Genomic DNA, 27,749 nt, shown 5'->3' with positions numbered 1-27,749 from the left:
ATGATGTTGTAGCCAAACGCTTTTTCGCCATCGCTCAGAATTTGCACGGGAGCGCACGCGTATGACTGCACGCACATGTTCGCGGTTAGACTAGCCCTGTTTGACTTTGTTTGAAGACCTGGTGAAAGCGCAAACATTGTATTCAAGAGATGACAAAGACGGTTCATTTCAGTTTCGCTGCGCGCGCTCCCGCCCACTTTCAGCGCTTCTCGTTTCGACAGAGGCACAGTGGTGCGCTTTTACGCACGGACCCAGTGACACTGTGGATGAGAGCAGAGTGCCATGAAGACGTTTGAGCGTTTTGCTGTCACCCTTGCAAGATGATCCTGTTGCCTGGTCTGCTGTTCATCCTCTTGAGGGAACCGGTTCGGTGCCTGGAAGCGGGTGAAGGCTTTGTTGTTTTTGAGGGAGACATCCGCCAATTCGCCGTGGCCACCGACACGGTTTACGTCGCTACAGAGGAGAGGCTGTACCAGCTGAACCACGACCTGACGCCTGTCCAGAATGTGACCCAGAGAGGAATCCTGAAGGGTGGGCCGATCGAAGCGCAGTTTCGCCGTATTTCTGCGACAGATAAGTGGAACGCAACTCTCAGTGTCAACATATTGTTGCCGTTTGTTGAAAATGGCACTCTGATCAGCTGCGGTTTGACCAACAACGAGTGCGGTTACTGCGAGGTGCTGGACCTGAAGGACATTTCAAATGTGCTGTACAAGGAGGACATCCAGGTGGGTCCACCTTGGCGCAACAGCGCGTCCGTCAGCTTTCTGGTCAACGTGGAGCAGACAAGTACAGAGACTTACATTTTGACTGGCATACAGCTGCTCGAAGGCATCTCTACAAAGACCAGCTGCTCCGCCGGATCTGAAGCGGTCAGCCTTCATAATACGAATAACAATCAGAAAGGATCTATATTCTCAAACCGTGGCGACTACTCTCATCCTGCGATTTCACGTGAAGGCAATGTGGACTTTGTGGATGGATTTCAGATTGGTTTAATCATTTATCTTTTCTCCAACTTGCCCTCGGGGGACAAAAGCAACAGAGTACGTCTCCTTTGGCTTGAAGGCAAAACAGGCAAACCCCAGACTCTGAAGTCGCTGAGGGGCGCGACCCTCCGTATCTCTGATGGGGGTGAAGGCAGCAGACTCCTGGCCTCCTCGGTGATCCCTGGTGGGTCGGGAGCTGTGCTGTGGAGCGGAGTGTTCAGTGTGGACGGAGGTCAAACCGAGACAGAACTGGCAGTGTTCGACATCAGCCTTGACCCTACCATAGACACCGATATGGATCCGGACTTCTTCAGCGTCCGCACGGACAAGCCAAAACCGACGGTGGGTCGCTGTATTGTAAATACACCACCTGTTACAGCAGTTTCATCTCTGGCCATAAAGCATCTACAGGCTCTAACAAGCTGGGAGCAAATGTTAAAATAACATAAGAGTTTGAGAATCAATGCTCTTTTTAATCAGTTTTACCACCAGGGAAGTTGTCTCAAACATTTCCAATATGTAAATTAACGCAACGATAAGGAGTCAGGGTTATTTCCAAGTGCAGTTTGGTCTGCCAGTGGTTGCATATTTGAGGAAGGAACTAGGTTTTGCTGACTGATAGTTGGCTTGTTTTGTTTTTTTTTACCACAAGTATTTTTTGATTGAGCAGTAATAGTTGAGATACATTCCACTGATACAGATATAGATACTTGGCTTATTACGTAATCAAAGAAAAACCTATCATCCAAAAAAGTCTTTAAATGGTGAGAAGTCTGTTTATGAGGTTCCTACATTGACAGATATAGATAGCCATACTGTACAGGATGAATGAACATGACTCACTTTAAGTACACAATGCAGTTAATTGAGCTTTTAGGCTATTTCAAGTACCTGCAATACTTCAAAGCTCTGCTCTGTTGACCATTTGTCCGTTTGTGTTACACAGCCAAAGACACTGATGCCAAAGATGGTGCTCTTCAGGCAGAACTACATGACCTCAGTGGTGGCAGTGAGGCACAAAGCCTGGATGGTTTTCTTCATTGGGACAGGAGATGGGCAGCTCATTAAGGTGCGTATGAAAAGTGATATGCATCTTTTGTTTGCTAAGAATCAGTCATTCAGCAACACAGGTGACAGCATGCATCAAGGGTGCATCAGAAATGGATTTTTCACTACCCAATTGGCAGCGTCATACTATGCACTTTGTAAAATTGAATGGCAGTGTTTTATAATGAAAGGAAGGAAGATGCTCAGTAGGAAGGAAGACACTCTAAAATGCTTCCATTACAACTTCCAACAAATTGCAGGCATAATGTGATTTTATTTGTTGTGCGAGAGTGCAGAAGCCGTCGGCAAATTGTCATTTTAGCTTTGGAACTCGTCTAGTGGGGCCTGAAAAATAACATCCAATTTCTTGCATCGCTTTTGGTTCATATTGACCATCTCCCTCTCACTCCTTTGTTATTTCCTCTGCCAACTCATCCATCACATCATCCTCTGTCCTCTTTCCATCTCCTTTATACGACAACTGACTGCATAGTCCATTACGCTGTGCACACTCGCTCGCATGATTAACGACTTGGACATAAGTCTGGGAGCACTTCACATTAACACTCTGCTCGACACAATGGGCTCTTTCATGCTCAGTTTACTTTAACAAGTCTTCATAAAACCTTTAGTGTATTTCTAACAGCTGTGCAGAAGGAGAGAACAGAGAAAAGCGGCTTTTCTACTGAGTCACAGGCAAATGTCACACATAAAGGAAGACAGCTGATAGCTTGTAGAAAATGTGTTGAAATAAGGGGAATCTACTTGTGAGGCGATGGGGACATGCTGTAGCTGTAATACCTATGATTAACTGAAACACAAACAGGGACGATGCAAGCTAATGGTTGTGAGCATTTAAGTGGTTGTGGTCATGTTTTAGACCCACCAAATTCTGTTTGTTTAGCATTATTTGTCCATTATGCCCGAGCCTGATGCTTCAACAAAAGGCATTGAACAATTGACTGACCGGCGAGTCAGACACTGCAGAAGGAGACATCACCGTGTCACTTCTGCTTAAACGTTTACCCTGAGCAGCACCAAAGAAGTTTGCAACACATCCTGTGTCCTCATAAGTGCTAAAATGGGGCAATGCCACAACAGTGTCCCCACTAGACCTGAAAGGCACCAGTGGATTGAGGTTTTCCTCAACAAGCTTGATGCTTGTGGTTATCAGCTAGTGGCTTGACCTCTAAGAGATGCCTGAGCAGCTGACATACCAGGAAATATAGCGAGCTTCTACAGAATCACCACAGCCATTGATCGCAGTAGCAAATAATTTCCCCATTATTTTTCCGCATAGGTCTTGTCTAATAGACTGGTGCATAATACCCTTTGTTTCATTCTGTTATAATGAGTTCATAAAGACACTCACGTATGCAAATGTTTTTGGCAGAGTGGAGTATTAGTTGTACTGTTTGTCAGAAGCAGGGGTAATGTCCTTTACTGGGACAAAGACAAGAGGTAAGACAAGGACAATTAAGGCGATATTATGAAGCCTTGTATCTGGGTATAAAAATGACTTAGGTTACCTGGTTAGCAAAGTTCAAGTTAGCCATTCTAGCAGCAGCTCTTCCATCATCAGTGCCACACTCTAAAATGAATGAAAATAGATGAGTAGTTCCCTCTTTCTTGTTCTAGTTTGACTGTTAGCTCATGCACAAACTTTTTTTAATATATCCACCCATTAATCCTTAATCTTTGATTATCATTCTCGCACAAACATAACAACGCTACATTCTTGTTGTCAGCTTGCTGTGGACAAGAACTATCACACATACTGTCCCAGGGTGCTCTACAGGGCCAATGACGACCGCCAAGTGTTTCCCAACATGCGTCTGGATCAAGTGGATCATAAACACATCTATGTGCCATTTCAAAAACAGGTAGGTGTGGATACGCTGAATTTTATTACCACAATGTCATATGTGCCTATCCTGCATTTTAAAGTGTTGTTACGTTGCTTTGTTTGTGTTTTCATTCTAGATTAGGCGTGTGCTCGTGTCAACCTGCAGCGCATACACAAATGTGCAGGACTGTTGGTCTGCACAGGATCCATACTGTGTCTGGTGCGGCTCTTCAAGCAGGTCAGTGAAACAGCGTCTGCAGCTGACACCTTCAAACGATCCTAAACTTGGCTAAAATGTCATTTTCTTTCAATAGCTGCACATTTGAAGATGAGTGCCAAGATTCAGACTGGTTATCCATTCCTGATGATTCTCAACAGGAAATGGTTTCCTACAGAGTTATGAAGAACAGCACTGACCAGGTACAGACTACATACAAGTTTTGACTACAATCAGTTGTGACTGTCAGTTTTTTTTAATGCTCACATCCCTTCCTCTGTCAGATCACGTTAAACATCCAGACACACCTGACTGTGGGCCAGAAGGCGCGAGCTAACTTCGCCTGTCAATTCTCTGGAAGTTCCAGTGAGCTTTGTAGCAGGGAAAGTCCTCCTCCACAGTTCCCACAATGCACCTGCATCCTTACAAAGAGCACACTTCCTGCTGAAGGTCAGTGACTTTTGATAAATAGAATAATTCAGTGAATTAAATACCTGACAATTAAGGACCTTCATCAGATAAAAATGTTGACAAATCTGTGTCATATTGTTATATCAAATGTGCATTGCTGAAATTGTCGTCAAGACTCTGACTCACTCTTTCATGTAACAGGCCTCAGTGTCTCAGTTAGGATTAGACTTGGGACGACGCATTTGTTGGAAACATTGAACATATACAACTGCACTGATATCAGGGGACCACCAACTTCAGTCCTGTAAGTCCATTACTATTTTCAAGATGTCAAAGTAGACATAACTTCTGAGATAAATGCATGTGCAGTATTACTATCTTCTGGTCTCTGTGGTTGAGTGTTATCACCAACAATATTTTCTCTTCAGGTGTCGGCAGTGTATCAAGGTTGGATGTGGCTGGAGCACCAGCGGCTGTTCCTGGGCCAATCAAGGAACGAGGAATGTAAGATTTTACCTGTTTATCTGACATAAGCTTTTCCATAATGTTAGCTCAGGCTAGCTGTTTTCTGCTGTTTCCAGGTTCTTAGCTCGGCAAATGTTAGCCAAAATAGGTCCTGAATTAGCTCTTACTTAATAGTGCCTTTACAGTGGATGTCATGTAACATGCTGGATGTCCTCCTCCTGCAGGACAGTGTTTGTGAAACGGTGGAGTCAGGCATGAACTTTTCTGTGAGTCTGAACCTCTCCTCTCGCACACACTCTTCCTCTGATGCTCACCTCATTCACAGTCAGTCGAGGTTGAAACATCAGCAGAAGGTAACTGATGACAACAACTGATGATCTCTGTGTGTGTTTACCGTCAGAGACCAGAGATCTCCTCCATCTCTCCCGATGTCGTGTCTTTCTACGGCAGAAACCATGCACTGTTGTCTGGTCGTAACCTCGGTGGCGTGACGGGAGTGAGGATCCAGACAGACATGGACTGCAAGCCGCAAGAGTGAGTCAAGTTATGGCCAGCGAAGATTATACTTACACTATAAATGATATTTCAGAGACAGCAGTTGGTACATGGAGACGCCACTCATGTTATGAATTGACATACTCTGCTGTTCATTTTGCCCAGTTTTTAATGTCAATTTGAAACTAAAGCTGATGGTGCTTCTGCTTTAGGGGTTGAGGAATTTAAAAATAAATCAAACAGTAGTGTTATCTTATGGATGTGCTAAGCTTATGAAACGCCATCTTGTTAGATGCTGAGGCAGAGTTTGTTGCTGAGCTTCAGGTTTTCTGCATATTGCTGTTATTATGTTCTTAGAACAAGTCCCCTCTGCAACAAAAGCAAGTCCTGATTCTGGTCCTGGTTCTGATACTGGTTTCTCTCCATTGGCTCTGGTCAGATCTCCTGTATGGAACAACACTGGCATGAGTCTGACATTCCACATTCCCAGCGCCGATAACAAAGGTGTGGTCAAAGTGTGTGTTCTCCTCCCAGACGGTAGTTGCCATGGCTTCGCTAATATCACCTACCGCTCATCACCATCCTGCACTGACATTGCACCAAGCAGCACCTGGATCAGGTACGACTGGATGTGGCATTTTTACACTCCAAATGCATCTGATTTTTGCTCTCGACAGCACTGTCAACACTGAAAGCTTTCAAAAGGGCAGTGAAAACTTTAGTATGCTATTTTGGGATCTGCCCCAGTGCTTTGTCACGAAATTCAATCTAGACTTATTCTAGGAAACAGTGTTGGTAACTGAGTAACAGTTACGGACTGAGGGTCATTTTATGGAGAAAGATGGCCACTTCCCAAAAGCAATTTCGCTCACTATTAGATCACTTCCTTTTTAGTTGTTGCCGCTGAAAGTGCCACTTCTGCTTTTGTGTTTTGCTCCTTAACAAGCAATGCTGTTAAAAGACAAAACAGTGAAGATACTTTAGAGTTTAATAACAATTTATTTCCATTTAGATGGATCATAGTACACATAAAAAAAGAAAAATCCCTGAACCACAGGAATGAATTTGTCACCATTATGTTTAATAAAGAGGCAGCAGAGTATTGCCAGCTTAACGCTGAACATGAGCGTACACCGCTGCTTGTCACAGTACATTTTCGGAGGGGCCATCACTGGTTGAACCATGTTAAAGGAGTCACAGAAAATGCATTTTACTGTGCACGCTGGCGTTGCACAGAAACATTAGTGTCCAGCATTGTGGTTTATCACTCACGTCCATCAGTAAGCGTGCACAGCTTCCCAATGCACACATCCTGCATAGTGTGCAGCATGTCTTGTTTTTGCCCTGCTAGCTGCAGAGCCTAAGAATGGTGATAACAAACTTTCCTCTATGTTAGCTACACTTCTTTTAATATTCTACAACTAGCCACATTTTCAGGACGGTTTTTGTTTTGTCTCATTGTATTATGGGGTGTAGTGAACAGGGTCTGCCTCTGTATTCAAGTGGTAGCCACAGATGTGTTTTTGCCATCATGTTAGCCCGTCATTGTAAGAGCAGGATTTCTCAGGTATCAAATGTGTATTTGTTTCCTCTTCTCTGATTGGCTGCTCTGCTCTGTGTCCTGTAGTGGGATGAGGAAGATCACGCTCTTTGGATCCCACCTGGAGTTTGTGGAAGGAGTCATACACAACCACGCCCTGCAGGATGTCAGACTTCCCACAAACAGCAGCTATCAGGTGGTACTGCAGTCAGGCACAGTGTATCGTTATCTCACATTAATTATGTCACATGTTACTGCACTACAGTATATTAGCACATTATATCACATCATGCCAAATTATATTTAGACTATCTTCTGGAAACCATGTCATATTCTAGTATTATGTTATGTAACATTATGTTGTGCTAGCATATTTTGTTATTTTACATCAACCAGTGTTACTTTCATCAGGTCCCATTACACTGCTAAGTTTATGATGTAATCACCATCACGCATGATGTTATGTATAACGCAGAATGTTTTTTAATTCTCTGCAGAGTCTCATTTATGACACACCTGCAGCTGAAAATATTGGGAGTTTCAAAAGTGGTGTGTTACTGAAAGTAGTTAATACAACCTTGGGCTGCTCCTCAATGATAACCTACTATCCAGACCCCGAGTTCACCAACTTCACAGCCACAAGGACGGGGAACGACGTCCGCATCACCATAGAGGTAATGCATAAGATTTTAGCGCACAAGCACAAGTTTAGGAGATGAATACATAAAGGTTAGCATTTGTTTCTGTTGTCATGTTAGAAAAAGGCGGACAAACTGGAGATGACCACAGATGAGGTGTCAGTGTGGGGCATTCAGGAAGGAAAACAATATGTCTGCGTCATGGAAGGCAAAGAAACCAGTAAAGAGACAGAGTTTTTCATCTGTGAGATTCGAATGACACCTGGTGCTACATTTCAGCAGTTAATGGTAAATATCTCAGCCATGCTACGCCACGCTGGACAACAGAGAAATAAAATGTGATGTTTGAGTAGTGAACTTCTAGTGTGATTCTTGCTTTTTCACAGATCAAGTATGGAGACAAGACAGTAATGCTGGAGCTCAAATCTGGTCTGTCCCTTCTGATACTGCTTGTCCTGCTGCTGATACCCTGCATTATTGTCTGTACGTACACAAAGTAGAGTCGAGTGCTTCAACCCATTCTGGTCCACCACCAGCCTTTTTTAATTTGCAAAATTCTGTTTGTCTGCTTGGTTTTGTCCTTCAGTGGTGGCAATCGTCTATCGAAGCAAGCAGAAGAAGCTCACTGCTCAGATGAACAAGCGTATGGAAGACCTGGAGCTCGACATTAGGAATGACATTAGACAAGGTTGGCCTCAACACTTACTGGATGGATAAGATATCTGCTCATTCATGTTCCCCTCATGGTGACATGCAGTAAATTTAATCTCTTAAAGGTGAACTCTTAACATCAAAGCCTGTTGACAGGTTTTGTGGAGTGCCGCTGCATATGCGAAACAAGTTGCATGAAGCCTTTTGTGGCTCCAGAGGGAGCAGCTTTAAGTCTGATAAATATCCTCAAGTGATGTCACTCGAGTCAGCGTCAGTTGGAGCTGAAGACTCCAAGTTTGAAAGAAGTGAGCTTTCCAGACCTCTGGAGCCCACTCCCTTTTCTGCTTGAGGCTACATTAGCAACTACTAGCACAACACACCCAAATCTCAGTTGCATGGTGGGTAATGTAGGCACCAGTTTTATGAAATATGTGTGGAATAAAAAAGATGATATCTGTGGTTCTCCTGCATCAAATTTGTACCCTGTACTGTCCATTGTTAGTCTGACAATGTTATCGGAGTGCAATGCCAAATCAGTGGCATACTTAATTTCACTCGGTCAAAATTTGAATCGTCCAGTGCTTTGGTTTATGGCAAAATACCTGCAAAGCTAATGACTTTCCCACCAGCCTCTGCTGTATTTCTTACTGTATTTTAAGTACAGCTTCACAGAGCTGCAAGCATAGCAATCACAAACTGTGGAAACTGCATCTGATCGTGCTCGATAAATAATTCAGCCTTATTATGGACTCACCCATGTTTAACCACTGCACTATCTACAGTTATCTAAACCTCAACACGCTCCACATGTGGTTCAGTTTTAGAGTGTGCTCTGTAGTTGTTCCTTTTTCTAATGTGATACTTGAAACACTAATGCAGTTGATGTTAAAAGAGAAGCGTTCACATATATGCTCACATACTGAGGCAATGCCTCATTCGCAGCAAGTTTTGGGCCTGCACAGGGGGAAGAACAGTTGGGTCGTTGCAGGACCACTACTCACTCAGCCACCCATTTTCACGATCTCTTCTTATGTGAGACGTGCAAACTGGTGCTTGCTTAACAATTTCTCATTTACGTGTGGCACTATAGAGAAATTCATATAATCTGCTTTGTCTTGTGTACTGTTTTTCTGGATAAAACATGGGTGTTTAAAGTGCTTTCTCCAGCCCTGCCAGATGAGATTTGGTGTCACTCGACACACACATGGCTCTATAGTCCATAAAAGAGGCCTCTCTTGCCTGTCCTTCGCAGGTTTTGTGGATCTGCAGACGGAGAAAGCTGACCTGATGGAAAATGTTGGAGCGATTCCTTTCCTGGACTACAAGCACTTTGCCTCCAGAATCTTTTTTCCTGAGGTACAGTGGGGCTGGAAAGGCAGCAAAATGTTCACGCCTGACAAACTGATATGTCAAAGCTACCTTTTTGTTCCTGTCTTTCAGAATGACTATTTGATGACATCTTGTATGAAAGACATCAGCCAGGTAAGGCTTGACGCTAACCGCTGTTGATGTTGGCAGCATTTACTGTACCACTGTTACTCTGTCAGTGATGTGCTGTTGTATCTGACCTGAAATCAGGATGCGGTGCAGGTTCAGCTCGACGAGTGTTGCCAGGGCTTGGCCAGGCTGATCCAGGACCAGCTCTTCCTCACATCTATGGTGCACGCCCTGGAAGAGCAGAAGAGCTTCAACATCAAAGACAAGTCAGTTTGTGATGCTTCACTTCACTCATACAGCGTGATGATTAAAAGGCAGCTTAAGTCTGTTTGATCGTCAAGCGTCTGCTCTCACTGGTTTTCCGCTCGGAAAACATCTGCACTGTCCTCTGTTCTCTATCTCTGTCTGCTGTTCTTTTGTGGTCTGCTGTTTGCCACGCACTTTATTTCTGTCTGCGCTTGTCTATTCGATTATCTTCAGCTTCGGTTTTCTAGTCTGCTCTTCTGTTAGTGTTCTATTCATTCTTCACCTCCACTTTAATCTGCCTGATTAATTGAATAATAGTTGAGTCTGCTAAGCTGTTTTCTTCTCTTGCACATTGCTCTTATCTCTCTCTGGTCTGCTACACTATATTTTTCTGCTCTGCATTGAGCTGTGCTTGAGTCCTGGGTTCTTGCCGACTTCCAGCTCCTCACCTTTACCCGCTCTCCTCTAGGTGTGCGCTGGCATCATTACTGACGGTAGCGCTCCACAACAAGTTGTCGTACCTGACGGAGGTAATGGAGGCTCTGCTGAGGGCTCTGATGCAGCAGAACAGCAACACTCAGCCCAAACTGCTGCTGCGTCGCACCGAGTCCACTGTGGAGAAGCTGCTGACCAACTGGATGTCCATCTGCCTGTACGGCTTCCTCCGGGTCAGTTGCTCTTACGTCTCTTTTGCAACACCGATTCCAAAAAAGTTGGGCCGCTGTGTGAAACATGAATAAAACAGAATGTGGTAGTTGGATAATCCTTTCTGACTAATGCTCAGTTGGAAACAACACAAAGGAAATATGTTTGCAAGCGGCTGGTCCACCACTTTGGGCCAGACTGAAGCATCTCTCTACAGCTATTGGATGCATTGCCAAAAAAATTGGTGCAAACGTGAATTAACTTAAATTATGCGGTAACTTTTCGTGTAGCGCCACCATCAGGTCAACATTTTTATTTCTCCAAAATTATGATTTATGACCAAATATCTGCAAAACTTATGTCATTCCTATCAGCCACTACTGTACTGTCGAAACACTGGTGAAGCGTCTATGTCGACAGAACACAGTGTGTGAAATAAACTAGAGAACGTTCTGTGGAGCTAAAGAAAAGACCATAAAATTACACCATACGAATAATGCACAAGAATCCAAGTGTTGAAACCAAATGACTTTACAGGTTATGCAATACACGTGCATTTGGGGAAAGTCTTCGCTGAGGCTGTTTTTACCAACTGGCACATTCAATAACTGAAGAGAACTGTGTCCGGATAAACCTTTAGTGCCAAGCTATGTCATGACCTATTTGACCTTTGATTGTTCAGTCCTTCATATTTGTGATCTCACAGAAACTAGAGGAGTTACCTCAGCCATTTGATAAACACATCCTATCCTCTCTGAACCTCCTCTGCCCACACCACCGTGGCTCTGCACATTAGTTCTGAACAGCTCTCACCCTCTCAGAGGAGTTTTTCATGTTACCTAAATGTGTATACATTTCACAGTTTATATTTACTGTAGCTAAGTATATTTACTTAGCTGTGCTACACTTTAGTCTGGCAGCATCTATCATCCAGTTTTGGTTTACAAGCCCTGCCACATTTGTTACTGATGGTGTAAACCAGAATGAACACAATACTAAAATCCATCCATCCACTTTCTATGCTGCTTATCCCTTTCGGGGTCGCGGGGGGGCCGGAGCCTATCTCGGCTGTCAATGGGCGGGGGGCGGGGTACACCCTGGACCGGTCGCCAGCCGATCGCACACAACCATTCACACTCACACAGAAAGGCCCGACCCGAGAATCGAACCAGCGACCTTCTTGCTGTGAGGCACGCACACTACCTGCTACGCCACAGTGCAGCCAATACTAAAATACACAAGCTAAATTTGCTTCAGAAAGTTCAGCGCAAAGTCTCTGCAGCATCTGAGCCTCATTTGGCCAACCGGCTTCTTGTGTCTAATTTTGTGTAGGAAAGTGTCGGCCAGCACCTGTTCTTGATGGTGAGCGCTCTCAGGCAGCAGACTGCAAAAGGACCTGTGGACTGTGTGACCGAGAAAGCTCTGTACACACTCAGCGAGGACTGGCTGCTGTGGCAGGCTCAAGACTTCAGCTCCCTGGTATACACACACACACACACGCACACTTTACATCTCAGGACATTTGCACACTTCAGCCAATTACTTGAGTCCAAACAGGAGGTCATTTCATGTGCGGTTTACTTACTCCACACAAATGGAATAAGACAAACTCTGTGTCAGTCCATCAGACATTTAGTCAGTTCAGCTTGTACTTGTGGAAGCAATTATTAACACTTCCCAATTCTTAGTTCTGTTTTTGGCCTGCTAGTTTGAACTCAGTGCTTTGTCTAATAATGAAATATTTACAAAGTACCCCCAATCTACAAAAAAAAAAGATGATAAATTTACAAACTGTGGGTCATTTTTCCCCCTGTCTGAATTTGTATGAGCACTCTCAGGTTGGAGAATTAGCTTGTCAAGACAACATCCTCATCGTGTGTATATGAAGGTTGTTTGCCTCATTGCAAGTACAAGAGACAGTGTCAGTGCACAGCAGTTACTGTACTGAACCACTTCCTCTTCCATGTACTTTAAGGCCCTTTTGAACATGCAAAGCAGTACAAAGTAGTACAGCTTTAAAAAGCTTAACACGGCTGTATTTACTGAATGTTGAAAAACTAATTTCCAGGATGCTGCACAGCGGAGAAGTTCTGTAATATTTCCTGTAACACCCTGACAAAAATATACATCAGGTGACTCAACACATTGCTTAATAAACAGGGATTTGGTTGAGCTAAATTTAATTTATTCGACTGTAGAAATATCAAGCAGAGTTAACAGCGACCTGTTACTGGTTTGTGTTTAGGACAGTTTCTAAGCACTTGGCAACACGTGTGAAACTGAAAAGCGGTGCCACCTCATGCTGCTGGCAGGAAATATCTGATCTGTTTGCCGTCAAACGTGAGACTGAAAATGAGAATGAAAGATGTTGGTTTACAGCAAGGGATGTGTTCAGGGAAATAAATGCTGAGAAAGGCTCGGGTCGATCAACACGCTGTCTTTAGTATGTGGAGATGTGCACATTGTGGAAGTTTTTTTACCGGACGCTTGCTCAATCATTGGCGTTTATCCTTAAGAGAGGAAAAAAACAGCCAATAGCCAGTTTTCTGCTCATTCATTCACATTAACGTACTGCTTCTGATGAAGAGAAACCCTAAAATGCATTGAATTTTAACGTGTGACAGAACCTGTTTAAGGAAGCAACTCCTCTCTATCAGATTCTTAACAAAAATACCTAATTCAAGGAAGTGGAACGTCTCAGCATTTCTCAGATTAAACACATCAATGAGCCCACATACTTTATGAAAAAGCTTTCTCTGAAAACACCCTGATCCAGAGAGACAGATAGAGGTTCATGAGATGAGATGCAGATACAGATACAGGGATGCTAGTCTTAATATAGCAGTAATAGTAATATTTACATGGAAATTTAAGTGGGAAAAATGCAGATGTAGGGGGGCTATTTCAGGCCCCATTCAGAACAGCACGGTTCAGTGTAGGTCAGACACAGCTGGCGACGGAGTTGGCATGCAAAGAGACCTGAAACTGAAGCAGAATCTGATGTTGTTCTTGCATCATCAAAGTCTTTGCAATTGTGTGGGTTTCACAGTGAAGCGTGTCTCATATGACAGCCTCAAATGTGGGTTAAAGGTGCATTCAGTAAATCCGATTCACACATATGTCTCATGAAGCACATGGGACGGCGTGTAGACAGCGTATATACCAAAGTTACTGCGAAAAGCAACATTTAAGATGAAGTATGTTAAATCATCACATTATGTGTCTGTTTATTGTCTACCATGCAGTTTTTATGTTGGACTGTCTCACTCGTTTCATGCTTTTTATCCTTAATTATCATAAGATTTTTTATTCATTACTGAGCTTTTATTACTAGCTCTGAGTAACTTCATGTTTTAAACTTAAATTTCCACAATTAAAACGTTTTCTTTGTATCCAGACAAAAAAAAATAAATTACCCCCACACAGTCCTGAAGAAGATGAGTTTTGGGGTGTTAAACGCTGAATTAATAATACTTAAAGATGCTTTTTTTCCATCAGTCAGACATTTACAGTATGGGACATGTCTGAACAAGTGCTAACTGCGAATATTTAATGTTATTTAGATTTCAGCGTTATTAATGACAAAGATGTATCTAAATTTTTCCAGCACTCGCCTCTGATGTAACTCTTGACTCTGCTGCACCATCAGTTCTGTGTTCCCTCTTCTTTTACACTTCCTTCTCTCTGCTGCTACAGTGACCCGACCCACAGCAGTCACGAACGTTTTATCTAGTCTAACAAACCACCGTCTCACTTCTCTGCCCATTAGCCGGCGCATGCATTCGCCTCAGAACTGCAAAGAGGAAATAAGATGGAGTCTGATGATGCATTAACTCATGCAGCACTGCTGTGAAAGCCTTTCATTAACCACACCTCACCTCAAGGATCTATGATGGATTATAATATGAAACAGTTGTCGTTTCAGTGCTTCTATTTGCATGATGGGAAAACTGAGGTTAACGCTGGTGGTTATTTAGGTGGTTTCTGACAAGCAGGAATGCAAGTTTGGCAAGCTTTTAGTCACCAATCACAAGTGCAATCTAGCATAGATTCTGCAGTCTGATTGTCTCAGAGCAGCAAGTAAGCTACTGATGAAATTCAGAGACAGTTGCTTTACTTCTGGCTGGATACAAAGATGGTGTAACAGTCATTTTTGTCTCTATGCCGTGGACAGAAGCTGAAGGTGCTGTTTGCAGTGGGCAGCGACGGAGAGGTCAGCGAGCCTCTGGAGGTCAACGCTCTCAGCTGTGACACCGTAGAGCAGGTCAAAGAGAAGATCCTGTCCACCTTCAAGGCCAAGTTTGGTTTCCCCTACATCACCCCCCTGAGGGATGTCTGTATCGGTAAACAGCAGACCAGTCCTATGTCACTTCTACACTAAAATCAAAAGCAACAATGAACTGATCTGACTCGCAAGTCTGTGCATACAAAGCCTTTTCTCTTTGCCATAGAGCCTCTGATAAAAATAAAGAAATAGAAAATAGATATTTGTGACCTGTTAGTAAAGATTTCTCGCCCCCTTTTTCCCCACCAGAGTACGAGAAAGATGGATCGTTTGTTCCCCTCGAGGAAGTGGACGCGAGCTCGGAGGTTATCGGGGAGGTGACAATGCTCAACACACTCAAGCACTACAAGGTGAGAAATGGGAGTATTATAGAAACCACAGCCCCGGTCAACGTGAGGGCAGGGAGGCAGAGCTGACCCTGTATCAGTTGGCACAACTTCCCTCTTCTCACTATTAAGTATTATTATATAGCAGATAAGTGTGAATAACAAACCCCTCATTGGAAGTGATTCATATTTTCAACATCGACAGACTAGATCTAACAGGGAGGAAGACTCAAGTAGCAGCAAGAAGCAGTTGTTTTGAATTTAAGAACATCTGAAAGTTGACACGTACACACAGCAACACGGTAAGTGGTCTGTGAGGTGTCACACCGCAAAAGTCCAGCTTTCATTAAACGGATCACTTTCACAGTGTTGTCTGCGGGCTTGACTCAAAAAGGCACCTTTGCTTTCCCGACTATGAAACTTACATTGCTGCATACGTGTTGCTGTGGGAGGAAATCCTTGGAACTATTCTGGGGAGACGTGTGTTTCAATAAAACATGAATTGAGGCAATGTAAAGGAACGCTTTCTGATGCACCAACACCTGAATGCAGTTTAGACTCAAGTGTGTCTGGGGGATTTCTGTGGTGGCTGTGGTTTCCTTTTCCATACAAAGAATAAAAACAAGACAAAGGCCAAATGTGAAACTGACAGCATGGCTGATGTAAGTGGCAGGTGTTATTGAAAAAGCTATACAGCCACTTCAGAAAGGAGGCGATCTCGTAGCGGTTTGTTTCTGTGACCAAAAGGTGTGTTAACATTCTAGAAAAATTAGAGAAAATGTCATTTATTGACCTTTCTGTGTGTGTTGGGGGGGGGGGATTGCAGGTTCCTGATGGAGCGACAATCAAAGTGCTTTCTAGGAAAACTCATCCTCCTCTGAGCCCGCAGACAAGTGTGAAGGGTAAGAGCTGAGAGGGAAAACACTTAAAGGAATATTTTGGTGAAATACAGATTAGAAGATCAGTACAACTCGTGTGTGTGTGTGTGTGTGTGTGTGTGTGTGTGTGTGTGTGTGTGTGTGTGTGTGTTGTGTGCACTAATTACTGACATCGAGCCAGGAGGGGATTATCTCAGAAGAAACAGCCAGACTGGCTCAGTCCAAAGTTCAGAAATACTTCTAAAGCTTCATAAAGCTTGTCATATCCCACTGATCAAATGTTAAACTACTCCTTTAATTCAACTGAGAGAAAACCAGTTCATGGGTTTAGAGTGAATTGTTGATCACGCTCTATCAATACGTTAAAATGAGGTGCTGTCAACTGGACATTAGCTCAGAAACAGACTTCAGCTAACCATCTAGCCCACAGATAAATCTCAAAGCAGCATGTGGCAAAATAACAATAATCTCAACTCACGTTCCTCTCACTGTTTTTTTCTGAGCTTTCATGTTTTGACTTGACTGCTCTTGGGTGTTGCTGCCCTTCCTGCGCTGTGCCAAACATCAGCCGCACCCATATGACACTAAGAAGTAGTAAATGCCACAAAATGTCTGAACCATCTTTGAAAAAGCATATTACGTCTTTAATGAATCCATAACCACCTAACTAAATGCTGATGGCAGGAGGGCTGCAGCAGGATACTGTGGTATGAAAATAAATGGGTGTCATACCATCGATATTTGCTCATCTGCAGAATTCTACTGCTAATGGTCCCTGTTGATTTCTGTCCTTTAGATGATGAAAACTTCTCTGGAAAATACTTCCACTTGGTAAGAGACTGTGTGTGTGTGTTACGTTCATAAGACAGGACAGTTTTAATCAGCATGGACACAAAACCGAGGTTGACTGATGTAATGGTTCTTCTTAGATTGATCCTGATGTTGACGAGGACCAGAGAAAGAACCCAGAGAGGAAGAAGTTCAAGCTGAAGGAAGTTCACCTCACCAAGCTGCTGTCCACCAAGGCAAGAGGAATCGGTCGCAGTGCCTCCTTTTACTCACACACGCACCAACACGAGCAGAACTGATACCAGAATCTGTCTCCTCCACGGTTATTTTTACCACCAGCAGCAGTGTTTGTGCTCTAGAGAGAGTAACAAAAATGGCATGCTTCCTCTGCGTCTGCACAGCAGGCATAACACGAGCAGCGCGTTAGCAGAGCTGCCTCAGCGCTTCGTCTGTGTCCAAACAGGATGCGTTCAGGGACAGGATTGATTGGAGGTCATGTGTTTTACAGCCCGACGCTCAATCACTGAGGCCCTTTCATCACGTTCACCTTCATCTTCAGTTGAAATAAATACCTGCAGAACTCTGTAGTGTCAGAGGGAATTCAAGCTAAATCTGAATCTTTTGCTGCTTTCTGCCGTCAGCTGCTTTCACATGAGTGATCCAGTTTTTCTGGAAAGCTTTTTTTCCCGCTGTTCTGAACTACAAGAGACAGCAGAGTGACTTTACCTTGTTCTTTCTCTTCAAGGTGGCAGTGCATTCATTTGTGGAGAACCTGTTCAGATCCATCTGGGGGATGCCACACTGCAGAGCCCCGCACGCTATCAAATACTTCTTCGACTTCCTGGACGCTCAGGGGGACAACATGAAGATCAGCGACCCTGATGTGCTGCACATCTGGAAGACCAACAGGTACAGCGGTGCCATCAGAAGCTCTGTGGAAAGGAGGGATAGTCTAAACAAACAAGTCGGAACAAGTAAGATGTATCTGTGATGCTAGTGCAGATATGACCTGCTCATGTTTTCCTCTGTGGTATCTGTCCAATCACAGTCTGCCCCTGCGCTTCTGGGTCAACATCATGAAAAACCCTCAGTTTGTGTTCGACATGGAGAGGACTGCAAATCTGGACGGCTGCCTGAACGTCATCGCTCAGGCCTTCATGGACTCCTTTTCCCTTAGTGAGACCCAGCTGGGGAAGGTAAAGCCACGACAGGTGTCTCAAAATGTGTTAATGCAGGATGAAGTGCAGGAAGTCCAGTTTTCCTCTCTTTTGCAAAATCATGCATCTACCAGCAGGAGTTTTGCACCTATAAGTGTAAAAGTAGGCGTATTATTGTGTTCCAGCATACACCCACCAACAAGCTCCTCTATGCCAAAGACATTCCCAAGTTCAGACAGGAAGTAAAGGTTTACTACAAGCAGATCAGAGACCAGCCACCAATCACAGCCTCAGAATTCAGGGACTTCCTGCAGGAGGAGTCAAAGGTAAGGTCCATTTCAGCACAAGATACACAAGTGGCTCCGTGAAGACCAGCAGTGAGCAGATGAGCGTTGCTTTCATTTCAGAAACATGAGAACGAGTTCAACGAAGCTGCAGCTCTCAGAGAGATCTACAAATACATCCAGCAATACTTCACGCAGGTCAGTTCTCTCCATCTCCTCATGAACTCAGCACGTTTTCTTTGTGCCGTCATGGGCTTTCACGTTTAGTTTCAGATCAGTCGGGATGATTTTTAAATGGAGAATGAAACCCTCAGATACTGCCGAACTGTCTCGTGTCAGGGAAAAAAGGGCTTAGCTGTCTCGACTTTAAAGCTTTTGGACATTTATTTCTTGCTTTCTGAAGCCCCAGCTGGTGCAGCAGTGTGTTTGACAGCTCTGGGGTCAGCTTTACTGACGGCTCTTTGTTTCAACCCGGTTTAAAATGATTGTGCAGTCTAATCGAAGCAAACAGCTGATCTGTCATGCTACGTCATTATGCATTCCACAAATTCCCATCAAACAACATATTTGGAGATATTATGAAGGTTTTGTTTTGTCAAATTCTGTCACTTCCATCCAGCTTTTTAAGGAATTCGTATGAACATGCTTGGATCAAACCCTGTTGAATAAAATTAAGCATTCTTCTACAGTAATTAGCTTTTCTAAACCAACTTTTCTTTGGTTTAGTTTGATCACCAGGTGACAGTTGCATGATTTTGGATCTGATTTTGTCACAAAAAAAGAAATCCACAACCCAGAATGGAACTGGAAAACAAAATGTGGATTTTTCTTTTCATGCTGATGACAAATCATCAGGTGACAAACTTTGAGCTGTTGAGTCTCAGATGGCATCAGCAGCCACGCGTGACATCGCTTCTGAAACAGAGGAAATAAGATTTCAAACCTTTGCTTTGTGTATCGTATCTGTGTGTGTCGCTTCCTGTTCTGTCATTCAGAGTGGCACACATTTTCAAAACTCTTTTCCAGAGCAATAGTGAGACTGACTGGTTTTCACTATAGAGCTCTGCATTCTTGAATAAAGGTGACTAACAAAGCCTTACATGAAGTCTTCAAACAAGAGAGATTATCTACCAAGCTCAGAGACCTTTGTCTTACCATAGCTCTTCTGGGTACTTTTGCCTTTCCTACAGATCCAAGAGAAACTGGACCAAAACGGAGCCCCTACTGAGCTGAAGGAGCAACTACATCACGTGAAAAACATGTTTGATGGACTAAAGGGCTGCTCCTGGAACTGAGCTGCCATCCTTTCACTCCTATAGATGAACTATGAACGACCTGATGAGACGGACGGTCTCACGAAGCTGTTGGGAGAGGACCGAGGAGACTTCTGTCCGGTGTGCATCATCCCCTGCTACTGAGATGAGATGAGGGGTTAAGAAACTGTTTTCAGAGGAGCTGAGTCTGGGTTTCCTGCCCCAATGTGACAAAAACTGTTGGGAAATCTGAATTCTGGCATCTGAACTTTTGACAACACTGATGCCAGGCATGTATCAGTAGCATTTCTGAAAGGACACTCTTACTGAATGCAGTGTTGCTCTGTTATACTCAGGTTTCACAGTGAAAAACAACTGCTTCACTAACTGCTTAAAAAGGCCCAAAATACACAGACAAAGTCAAAAGCACAGATATATCAGAAAAAAGCTCATCTTTAAAACATTATGGTTTCAATACAATTCAAGTTTAACTTGTTGAACGACATCATAGCCTGTATAAATATTGTGCAGTTCACAGCCTGTAGTGTCTTAAACCTGTACCATCCACTCATCAGTATAAAAACTTTTTCCACAGTGGCTTCAGAGCAAATGTGTGTAAACAACAAGCATCTCGATACAAAATCAACCCCTGAGGATGTCATGGTCAATTAAACAAACAAAAAAAAAAGGTGCTGTGGTATTTCATATTACTGGTGTCTCAAAATTAGGAAGACATGCAAACACTGTCTGTCCATTTTTAGAAACACTGTTGGTGTCCTTGGTGTGACAGACGAGACGCCTTCTCGCTCTGTTTTTCAAACCGGAAGTAACGATGGTTAGAGGTCAGGCTGGGGTGTGAGGTCCCGGTCCCTCTGCACCAGAGATCCCAGTTCTTCCAGCTGCTGCTGCTGGGCGCTTTCCAGGTCCTCCAGCCTGCGACGGAGCAGAGACAGCTCCCTCTGATGCTGCTCCTCCTGCAAACAAGCAGAAGTGACGACGGCCTTACTAACAACGTTGTCGCTTCCCTTTATCGCTAGCTTGCTTTTCACACCATCCGCATTCATGTTCATTCACGCTTTCATCACCCTTTGGTTACTGTGAAACTGTTCTGCTTCTCCGGATTGTTCACGCAGTGTTTGGTAAGTGCTCAGATATGAGTGAGTGTCTCTCTGAGAGAGAGAGAGAGAGAGAGGGAGAGAGAGAGAGAGAGAGAGAGAGAGAGGTGGGAGATTTCATTTCCTCAAACACAAGCTATTTTCTGTCTCTGTGCCATTGCTGTTTTTTCTACTATTTTCACTGCCTTATCATCCATCTACAGTAAAGCCTGATGCAAATCATTCTGTTCACTGCTAGTTCTGCTCACTGGTATGTTGGAAAACGGTCCCTCAGACCCGAGGAGGAGGAACGGCGTGGGTGAGGAGGCCAGGAAGGCGGGGCCGGCGCTGTAGGGACCCTGGCCGCCCAACAGGAGGCGTCGAAACTCGTTGTGTCGTCGCTGCAGCTCCTTCAGCCGTCTGCTGAGTTGGGCTTGCTCCTCTGAGAAAGATGAACGTCTGGACAGGGGGGAGTTATAGTTTAGTTTTGGAATTAGACCATCATACATGCTAACTGCTAGCCAGATGTGACAGCGATGGAGCAGCCCCGTATCTGGCTCCCTTGTAGCCTCCGAGCTGGGGACAAAATCATCCACTTTGTGAGCAGTTGCAGGTTTCAGTTTGTTCACACGGTACCTCTTTTTCTACAAGAAACATCACATATGAGTGCTCAGGGAAAAAGTAACTCTGACCGCTGACAGAGCAGCTTGTGGCAGCGCAACTGTATAAGATGAGAGATCTGAAGTTTACTTCTTTGCTGCAGCAGCTTCCAGTTGCAGTTCCTCTATCTTGGCCTCCAGCAGCTGGATCTTATCCTGCAGTCTCTTCTCTCTGTTCTCTGTCTGCGTTTTCCTCTGTACCCCAAACACACACACAACACACACACACACACACACACACACACACACACACACACACACACACACACACACACACACACACACACACACACACACACACACACACACACACACACACACTAAAAATCAAGTCCCTCTTAACACCATTTCAATGTCACAACATGTAAAGACGCTGTAAGGAGCAGCAGTACCTTCTTCTGGGCCACCGCTGCCCTCTGCAGTTTCTCTTTGACCTGAGAGTATTTCTGCTGCAGCTCAGCGTCTCGCTCCTGCAGCTTGTGCTTCTCCTCCAACCACTCCACCTGCCGGTCCTCCACCAGCCTGGAGGAGGAATGACACATGGGGGGGGGGGGGGGTTGATCTCAGATTACTGCTGAGTGCTTTCAGTTTAAGTGAAGCCAGGGCGGCAGACGTACCTCTCAGCCTCGTGCTGGCTCCTCTCAGCCTGGGCTCGGGCCGTCCTCAGCTCCTCCCTGACTCTGTCCAGAGTCTCTCTCAGTCGCTGGTTTGTCTCCATCAGGTCGCTTTCAGAGTGAGACAGCGTCCCCAGCTGGACACCCAGTTCCTGGTTCTGCTGTTGGGTCAAACAAACCAAAATCTCATTTATTTCAGGTATACCACCTCCCTTGTTTCTTTGTTCGTTTTAACCCTTTGAGGTAGCTGATGCCGACTTACCTTCTGCAGGTCAGAGATCTCTGCTTTCTGTCTCTCAAGCTCCTCAAGCTGGGAGCTTTGCTGCTGTAGTTTAGTTCTGGTTGACACAAAACATTTCATTAATCAGGGTGCTGACTTTCCTTAAAGAGTATAGAGATTAAGTGACACTCCATCACAAAGACAAGATCTTTTTCTTGTTGTTCATTTCAGTATCTCTACTTCTGTCTTGTACAGATGGGGTTCGTACACCAGATGTAAAGATTACTGTGGTGTCATTTTCACAAACATTCACAAAATAATGGCAGAAAATAGTACATTACAAATAATCGTAGAAAACGCCTCACAAGCTGTGCAAGTCTAATTCTGACCACAAAATGTTGTTATGGGAAGAGAAACTGAGTCTGAAAAGCAAACTGAAAAGCAGTTGCAGACTGTGGTGGCCGGTATATGTGGTGCAGAATCTCCCAAACTCCACTTCACTGTCATCTAAATTTATCTCAGCAACTGAAATGTGCTCATGCACAGTTACAATTACAACTAAATTTTACAGAAAATTGACCCTATAGATAGGTACAGATGATATCAGGGGTGGATATTTCCTAAAAAGTTAGCATGCTGATCTCTCACTAAGGGATCTGTGTGGGTTTAGTCCCACTCAACATGCAGTCAAAGGCTGACCTCAGGTTCTGCAGCTCTCTGCGAGCTGACTCCTCTCCATGTTGGGTGCTGCGAAGACGCTCTTCCCACTCCTCCTTCTGGACGTGGTCTGCAGCATCCTGCAGCGCTCTCTGCTGTTCCAGAGCGGCGAGACGGTTCTCCAACTCCAACCTAAAGACATGAAGCAAGAGAAAATCCTCTAATATGAGATGGACACGAGCAGAGAAGATATTAAATGAAGAAAGAGATGAGCTGCACACAGCGTTGACACAGAAATCATCTCTTTGATTTGGAACAAATGAGGCTTTTAAATTGTCCACTTTGCTGGAATGGTCAAGCCCAGTGACTGATGGCATCCCCCTCTTTCCACCAGATGACTGATATCAGTGACTGAAATAAAACAAAGGTGATGCTCACTTTTCCTCGTGCAACACTGCTGTTTTGCGGAACTCCTCTTCACGGGCTGACTGCACCTTCCTGACCATCTCCCGCTCTTTCTCCACCAGAACTTCCTTGTGTCGCTCCACCGCAGCCTTCAACACCTCGACATCCGCCTGCAGACCTGAAACACGTGAATAAAAGTTAGATGCACTGTGTATGTTTCTATGGGGGGGATTTTACACATAATCTATGCTCAAAGACATGAAGGCATGGTGAGGTGAATGCCATAACATCCATCCAAGGAATACAAAATACAAAATGAATACAAAATTGAGACAAGAATTAAAATACAGAGATATGAGTGTGTTTGTGTGTGTGTGTGTGTGTGTGTGTGTGTGTGTGTGTGTGTGTGTGTCATACCGTCAATCTGCCCCTGCAGTGTGTCTCTCTCCCTCTCCACCTCTCCTTTAGAGCGGGTACACTCCAGTTTGACGCTGGCCACCTCCAGTTTATGTGAATGCTTCAGGCTTTCAATCTGAGAACCAGAAAAAGTCACAAATTAGACCACTTATCTTCATTTCCAGTGTCAAATTACATGTGTAGGCAGTGAGAAATGAGTATGAATGAACGAAAATAAGTATCTCTGAAAACTCAACCACAATTCATGACCACAAAACACAGACCAAAAAACACTGAGGTGAACAAAACCTGGATCCTAACCCTTTCACTTAACTTGCTATAGAAGCCCAGACAGTGCTCGGTATTGACTTGTGATGATATCACAGCAAAACATTTCAGAGGTCAGGGTCAGAGGTCAGGGTACCTGGCAGGTGAGGGAGTTAACTTCTCTCTCAGCTTTGTGCAGGCGTCCGGTGAGCTGGCTGCTCTGCTCATGGCTCAGATGAAGCTCGCTCTCCATCCGCTCCAGCTGCAGGCGCAGCGACTGACGCTCTGCCTGCGACACCAACAACCAATTAGATCCAACATCACCCCTGTCACATTAATCATAATGCATTTATGAGTCCAGTAACACGACAACGGCACTGCTTTCGTCTCACCTCCAGAGACTTCAAGGCAGCCTGAGACTCTGTTAGCTGTCTGATCTGGATGCGTTGGACGTTCTCGGCCTGCTGGCCCGAGTTCTCTTTCTGAGCACGAAGCTCAGCCACCTCTGTCTCGAGGCCCTTCAGCCGCAGGTGGAGCTGGGCTTTCTCCCTCAGCAGACCCTCCACTCGTTTCCCATCACGCAGTGGGTCTGAACTCTGGTACTGAGCCATCAGGTCCTCCCTGTCCTTCTCCAGACGAGAAATCTGAAAGGGGGTGTTACTTAAATGATTATCATTACACACCGGTGTATAACTACAACTCGATGGCAAACTAGAACTCAACTGAAACACACGAAGAATTAAAATGCTGACCAACCCAACGACAAACCTACCTCTGCCTCATAGCGAATGCTCCTCTCCTCCAGTACACGAGCATGCTCTTCCCTCTGGTGGTCCAGCTGGGACTTGAGAAAGGTGCAGTCATACCGCAGCTTGTTGTACTCAGACCTGTACTTCTCCGTCTCCTAAAGAGAACCAAGAGTACATACATTAGCTCCAAATCAGTGAGAGGAGAGAGGGTGGAGGAGGGAAGGAGCAATCAAGCAGACAAAATGGAAATGAGCCGCTATCTCCTTGAAAGCAAATGATTTTCAAAAGGCAATCAGTGCTAATCTCTTGACTGTAACCATAACAGCTACAGCTGCCAATGCCACTTTACAGCAGGTGTTAAAGTATAATACTTCCTTCTTCAGCAGGAGCTATTTGTAGCTGTTCATTCATGTACATTTCATACAGTGACATAATCTGCAATAGTGCGCACGAAGGAACATTCTGTTTTAGTGTTATTTCATTGTTTAGTGTTTTCATATCAGTGCTGCTGCATAGCTTCCTGTTAATCCCCAAGGAAGTAATTTAAGTGTTCCCAGAGAACGAATCCTTCAGAATTCAATTAGTACATCAATTTATTTTAATTTAGGGCATCTTTGCTATGATGGACAACATTTGCCTCAAGCTAGGTTTAACACTAAGTTTAGATCCACATTTGTTATATAATGATAGGGGGAGTTATAAGACATACAATAGCAGTAAATGGGTAGTAACTCTATCAGCACTTAAACACGACAGTCTGCGGCCAGTAGTTGCTGTTAATGCAAAGGAGACTGATGCCACTTGTGTGCCATATTACTGATCTATGATACAGAAACAGACAAACTGACTGACCTCCTCCAGTTTACTGAACCTCTCTCTGACTGGAGCCTCCATCTCCTGTTGCACCTGTGCTCTGAGCAGCTCCAGCCGCTGAGGGGTCATCACCTGGTCAACACGTGCATAAAAACACACATCTGAATCCACAAAGTCAGAGGAAGTGTACTTGCACAGAGGCAATTTTGAAAATCTCAGTCGCACGAGAGATTTTCTCCTTCCCAAGTTTGGTTTACCTGCAGCCGAAGCTCCTCCAGCTCCCTGGTTTTGTCCAGCAGCTCTCCTCGGAGCTCAGCCAGCAGCAGCTGCATTTTCTCCTGCTGAGCCTGCTTGTCGCTCAGCAGGCGCCTCAGTTCACCCTGAGCCCGGGTGAATTCATCCTGCAAGCTGCAAAAAAAGACAGTGGGGCTAAGACTGAGCATGGGAAACTGTGAAGCAAGATGCACAGAGAAAAACAAAATTGAATCTTTTGTCCATGGTTTGATTCAGGGTGCTCCCTCGTGATTCCTAGATGATATGAAACAAAAGACTAGAACTAAAATATTTATGTCAAACCAGATTTAGCTGTACCTGGCGTGTTCAGCCTTCAGTGTCTGGTAGTTGGTCCTGTGGTTTTCACACTTCATCCTCTCATCGATGAGCATCTTCTGCAGCTCCATCTCTGCTCCCCCCAACCCAGCGGACAACCCCAGCATGGCTGCAGAATTCCCCATCCCAGGCTCCAGGTTTGGGAGGGCGGAGGAGGTCATCTCACCTCTGCAGGAGAAGAGCTAGTGACAGGAGATGAATAACAGCTGGGGAAAGCAAGCAAAGGAACGGATGTGTCCCTGTCTGAGACAAGAAGCAGGGCTTGTTAGGACGCCAAACCTCAGTCCTGCAACAGTGAGAAAAACTGCCTGCACTCACTGAGCATAGTGAGCTGCTTTGTGAGGGCAAAATCAAGTCTGGCTTTGTTGTCAGTTAGTTACCATGGTGGCTTTGAGAAGAGTCCCCCAGCTACTTGCTAAAATCACAACCTCTTAGCAGTCAAGGCAAAGCTCTGAATCAGTCTCAAGTGATTAGTTAGCTCCACTCCCTGGCTGCCGGCTCTGCTGTGGATACACAGTCTGTGATTGCAACTACTGAACCACTTCCGCCACGTAAAATCTGTGATTTCATTCGCTGACTCAAAAATCCATAAATATAGCTAGGAACGTGTCACATAATAAAAGCAGACTCTTTAACTTAATGAGCACTGGGTAAGGTTTACTGACATCTAACTTCCCTCAAATACAACCATGTAGTGTTGGCGTTCGCCTACACTGGAGACACAAAGGCTAACCTGTGGGACAACAGAGGTGATTACAGTACACAATGCCGTAGAATTGGCTGCAGGCTGATCACAATACAGGAGTTAACGCTGCAAATTTGACAAAAGCACTGACAGTTTTTAAATGCCGCGCTCTGCGTCCCGTGACTTAATATGCTAACTAACCAGCCAGCTACTTCACTGCGTCCATTAACGGACGCTAACGTTAACGCTACCAGCATGAAAATTTCCTTTCAAAATCGCTTAAGTAGGCTTCAAACAGGAAGTCATTAACATGAATTAGACAGGTTTTCACACGTTAACTTAAGCAGCAATCTGGCAAGCCAAGCAGCGTAACAATAGTTACCTACTTAACGTTAGCACAGCTGAAATTAGCTTACTAACTCACAAACCCACAACTGGGTTTCAAGCAACGAATTACAACCGCATAAAATACAGTTAAACTACGCTGTCATTTACTTTACACACTTGACCAGTCGGATGCAGAAAGTCACTTACCTCTTGTTGAACTTTGACTCCTTTCTTTAGCTTTCGATTTGATGTGCTAGCCAGTGCTAGCTGGCTAATCTGTAAACTACAAACTGTGGCATCATGGGAATATTTCTCCCAAAGTGCATCACTGTTGTTAAAGAAGGTAACTTTCATCAAACTTTGTCAAAGGGTCTCTATGTGACGCACATTAATCGTGACACTGAAAATGTTTGACGGTATAAAGGCACTTCGTCCCTTCGCTTCAGATATCGAGAGACTCCATTAAAAAAAAAAAAAACTTTCCTGAATAAAAGTGATGGATGCAATGCTTGTTCCACAAACATGGCATACTGCACAATACAAACCGAATCCATTCATAATAAATGACTAACTAGTTAGTACATTGATAATGTGTTGTAAAGTTTAGGATACTTAGGATAAAAAGGTAACAAACCTTGCCTCAGACTTGTATTTT

General features: G+C 44.3%; 2 protein-coding genes across 2 annotated transcripts; one reads left to right on the top strand and one right to left on the bottom strand.

Annotated features, from left to right (window-relative positions):
* plxnc1 (plexin C1) lies at positions 1-20,272 on the top strand. Its single transcript, XM_070991607.1, has 31 exons — positions 1-1,331; positions 1,936-2,058; positions 3,785-3,919; positions 4,020-4,120; positions 4,197-4,302; positions 4,384-4,549; positions 4,712-4,814; positions 4,939-5,014; positions 5,200-5,241; positions 5,376-5,509; positions 5,910-6,089; positions 7,098-7,206; positions 7,508-7,684; positions 7,769-7,936; positions 8,035-8,131; positions 8,235-8,336; positions 9,552-9,655; positions 9,740-9,781; positions 9,878-10,002; positions 10,452-10,650; positions 11,960-12,106; positions 14,802-14,970; positions 15,162-15,262; positions 16,065-16,140; positions 16,913-16,947; positions 17,046-17,141; positions 17,651-17,814; positions 17,954-18,101; positions 18,248-18,388; positions 18,470-18,544; positions 19,537-20,272. The coding sequence occupies exons 1-31, from the start codon at positions 321-323 to the stop codon at positions 19,639-19,641; spliced, it is 4,557 nt and encodes a 1,518-aa protein (XP_070847708.1). The 5' UTR covers positions 1-320; the 3' UTR covers positions 19,642-20,272.
* cep83 (centrosomal protein 83) lies at positions 20,036-27,373 on the bottom strand. The gene is made up of 16 exons (XM_070991615.1): positions 27,302-27,373; positions 26,065-26,264; positions 25,731-25,881; positions 25,513-25,605; positions 24,684-24,815; positions 24,304-24,555; positions 24,069-24,200; positions 23,666-23,780; positions 23,282-23,426; positions 22,886-23,035; positions 22,229-22,304; positions 21,970-22,127; positions 21,745-21,874; positions 21,444-21,547; positions 20,963-21,152; positions 20,036-20,573 (listed from the first exon to the last, which is right to left on the bottom strand). Exons 2-16 carry the CDS (start codon positions 26,241-26,243, stop codon positions 20,436-20,438), a joined length of 2,145 nt encoding a protein of 714 aa, XP_070847716.1. The 5' UTR covers positions 26,244-26,264; positions 27,302-27,373; the 3' UTR covers positions 20,036-20,435.
* Positions 27,374-27,749: the final 376 nt, after the last annotated feature.

This window comes from Chaetodon trifascialis, chromosome 22 (genome assembly GCF_039877785.1).
Source record: "Chaetodon trifascialis isolate fChaTrf1 chromosome 22, fChaTrf1.hap1, whole genome shotgun sequence".
Taxonomy (NCBI): domain Eukaryota; kingdom Metazoa; phylum Chordata; class Actinopteri; order Chaetodontiformes; family Chaetodontidae; genus Chaetodon; species Chaetodon trifascialis.
This window is presented reverse-complemented; position numbering and strand designations above follow the sequence as displayed.

Excerpts from the sequence above, each read along its gene's own strand:
- cep83 (XM_070991615.1), bottom strand. The coding sequence starts at position 26,243 with ATGACCTCCTCCGCCCTCCCAAACCTGGAGCCTGGGATGGGGAATTCT. Across the intron at positions 25,606-25,730 it reads TGGAGGAGCTTCGGCTGCAG|GTGATGACCCCTCAGCGGCT; the intron begins GTAAACCAAACT and ends CGTGTTGACCAG. Across the intron at positions 23,781-24,068 it reads TTAACTCCCTCACCTGCCAG|ATTGAAAGCCTGAAGCATTC; the intron begins GTACCCTGACCT and ends TCTGGTTCTCAG.
- plxnc1 (XM_070991607.1), top strand. The coding sequence starts at position 321 with ATGATCCTGTTGCCTGGTCTGCTGTTCATCCTCTTGAGGGAACCGGTT. Across the intron at positions 1,332-1,935 it reads CGGACAAGCCAAAACCGACG|CCAAAGACACTGATGCCAAA; the intron begins GTGGGTCGCTGT and ends TGTGTTACACAG. Across the intron at positions 4,550-4,711 it reads GAGCACACTTCCTGCTGAAG|GCCTCAGTGTCTCAGTTAGG; the intron begins GTCAGTGACTTT and ends TTCATGTAACAG.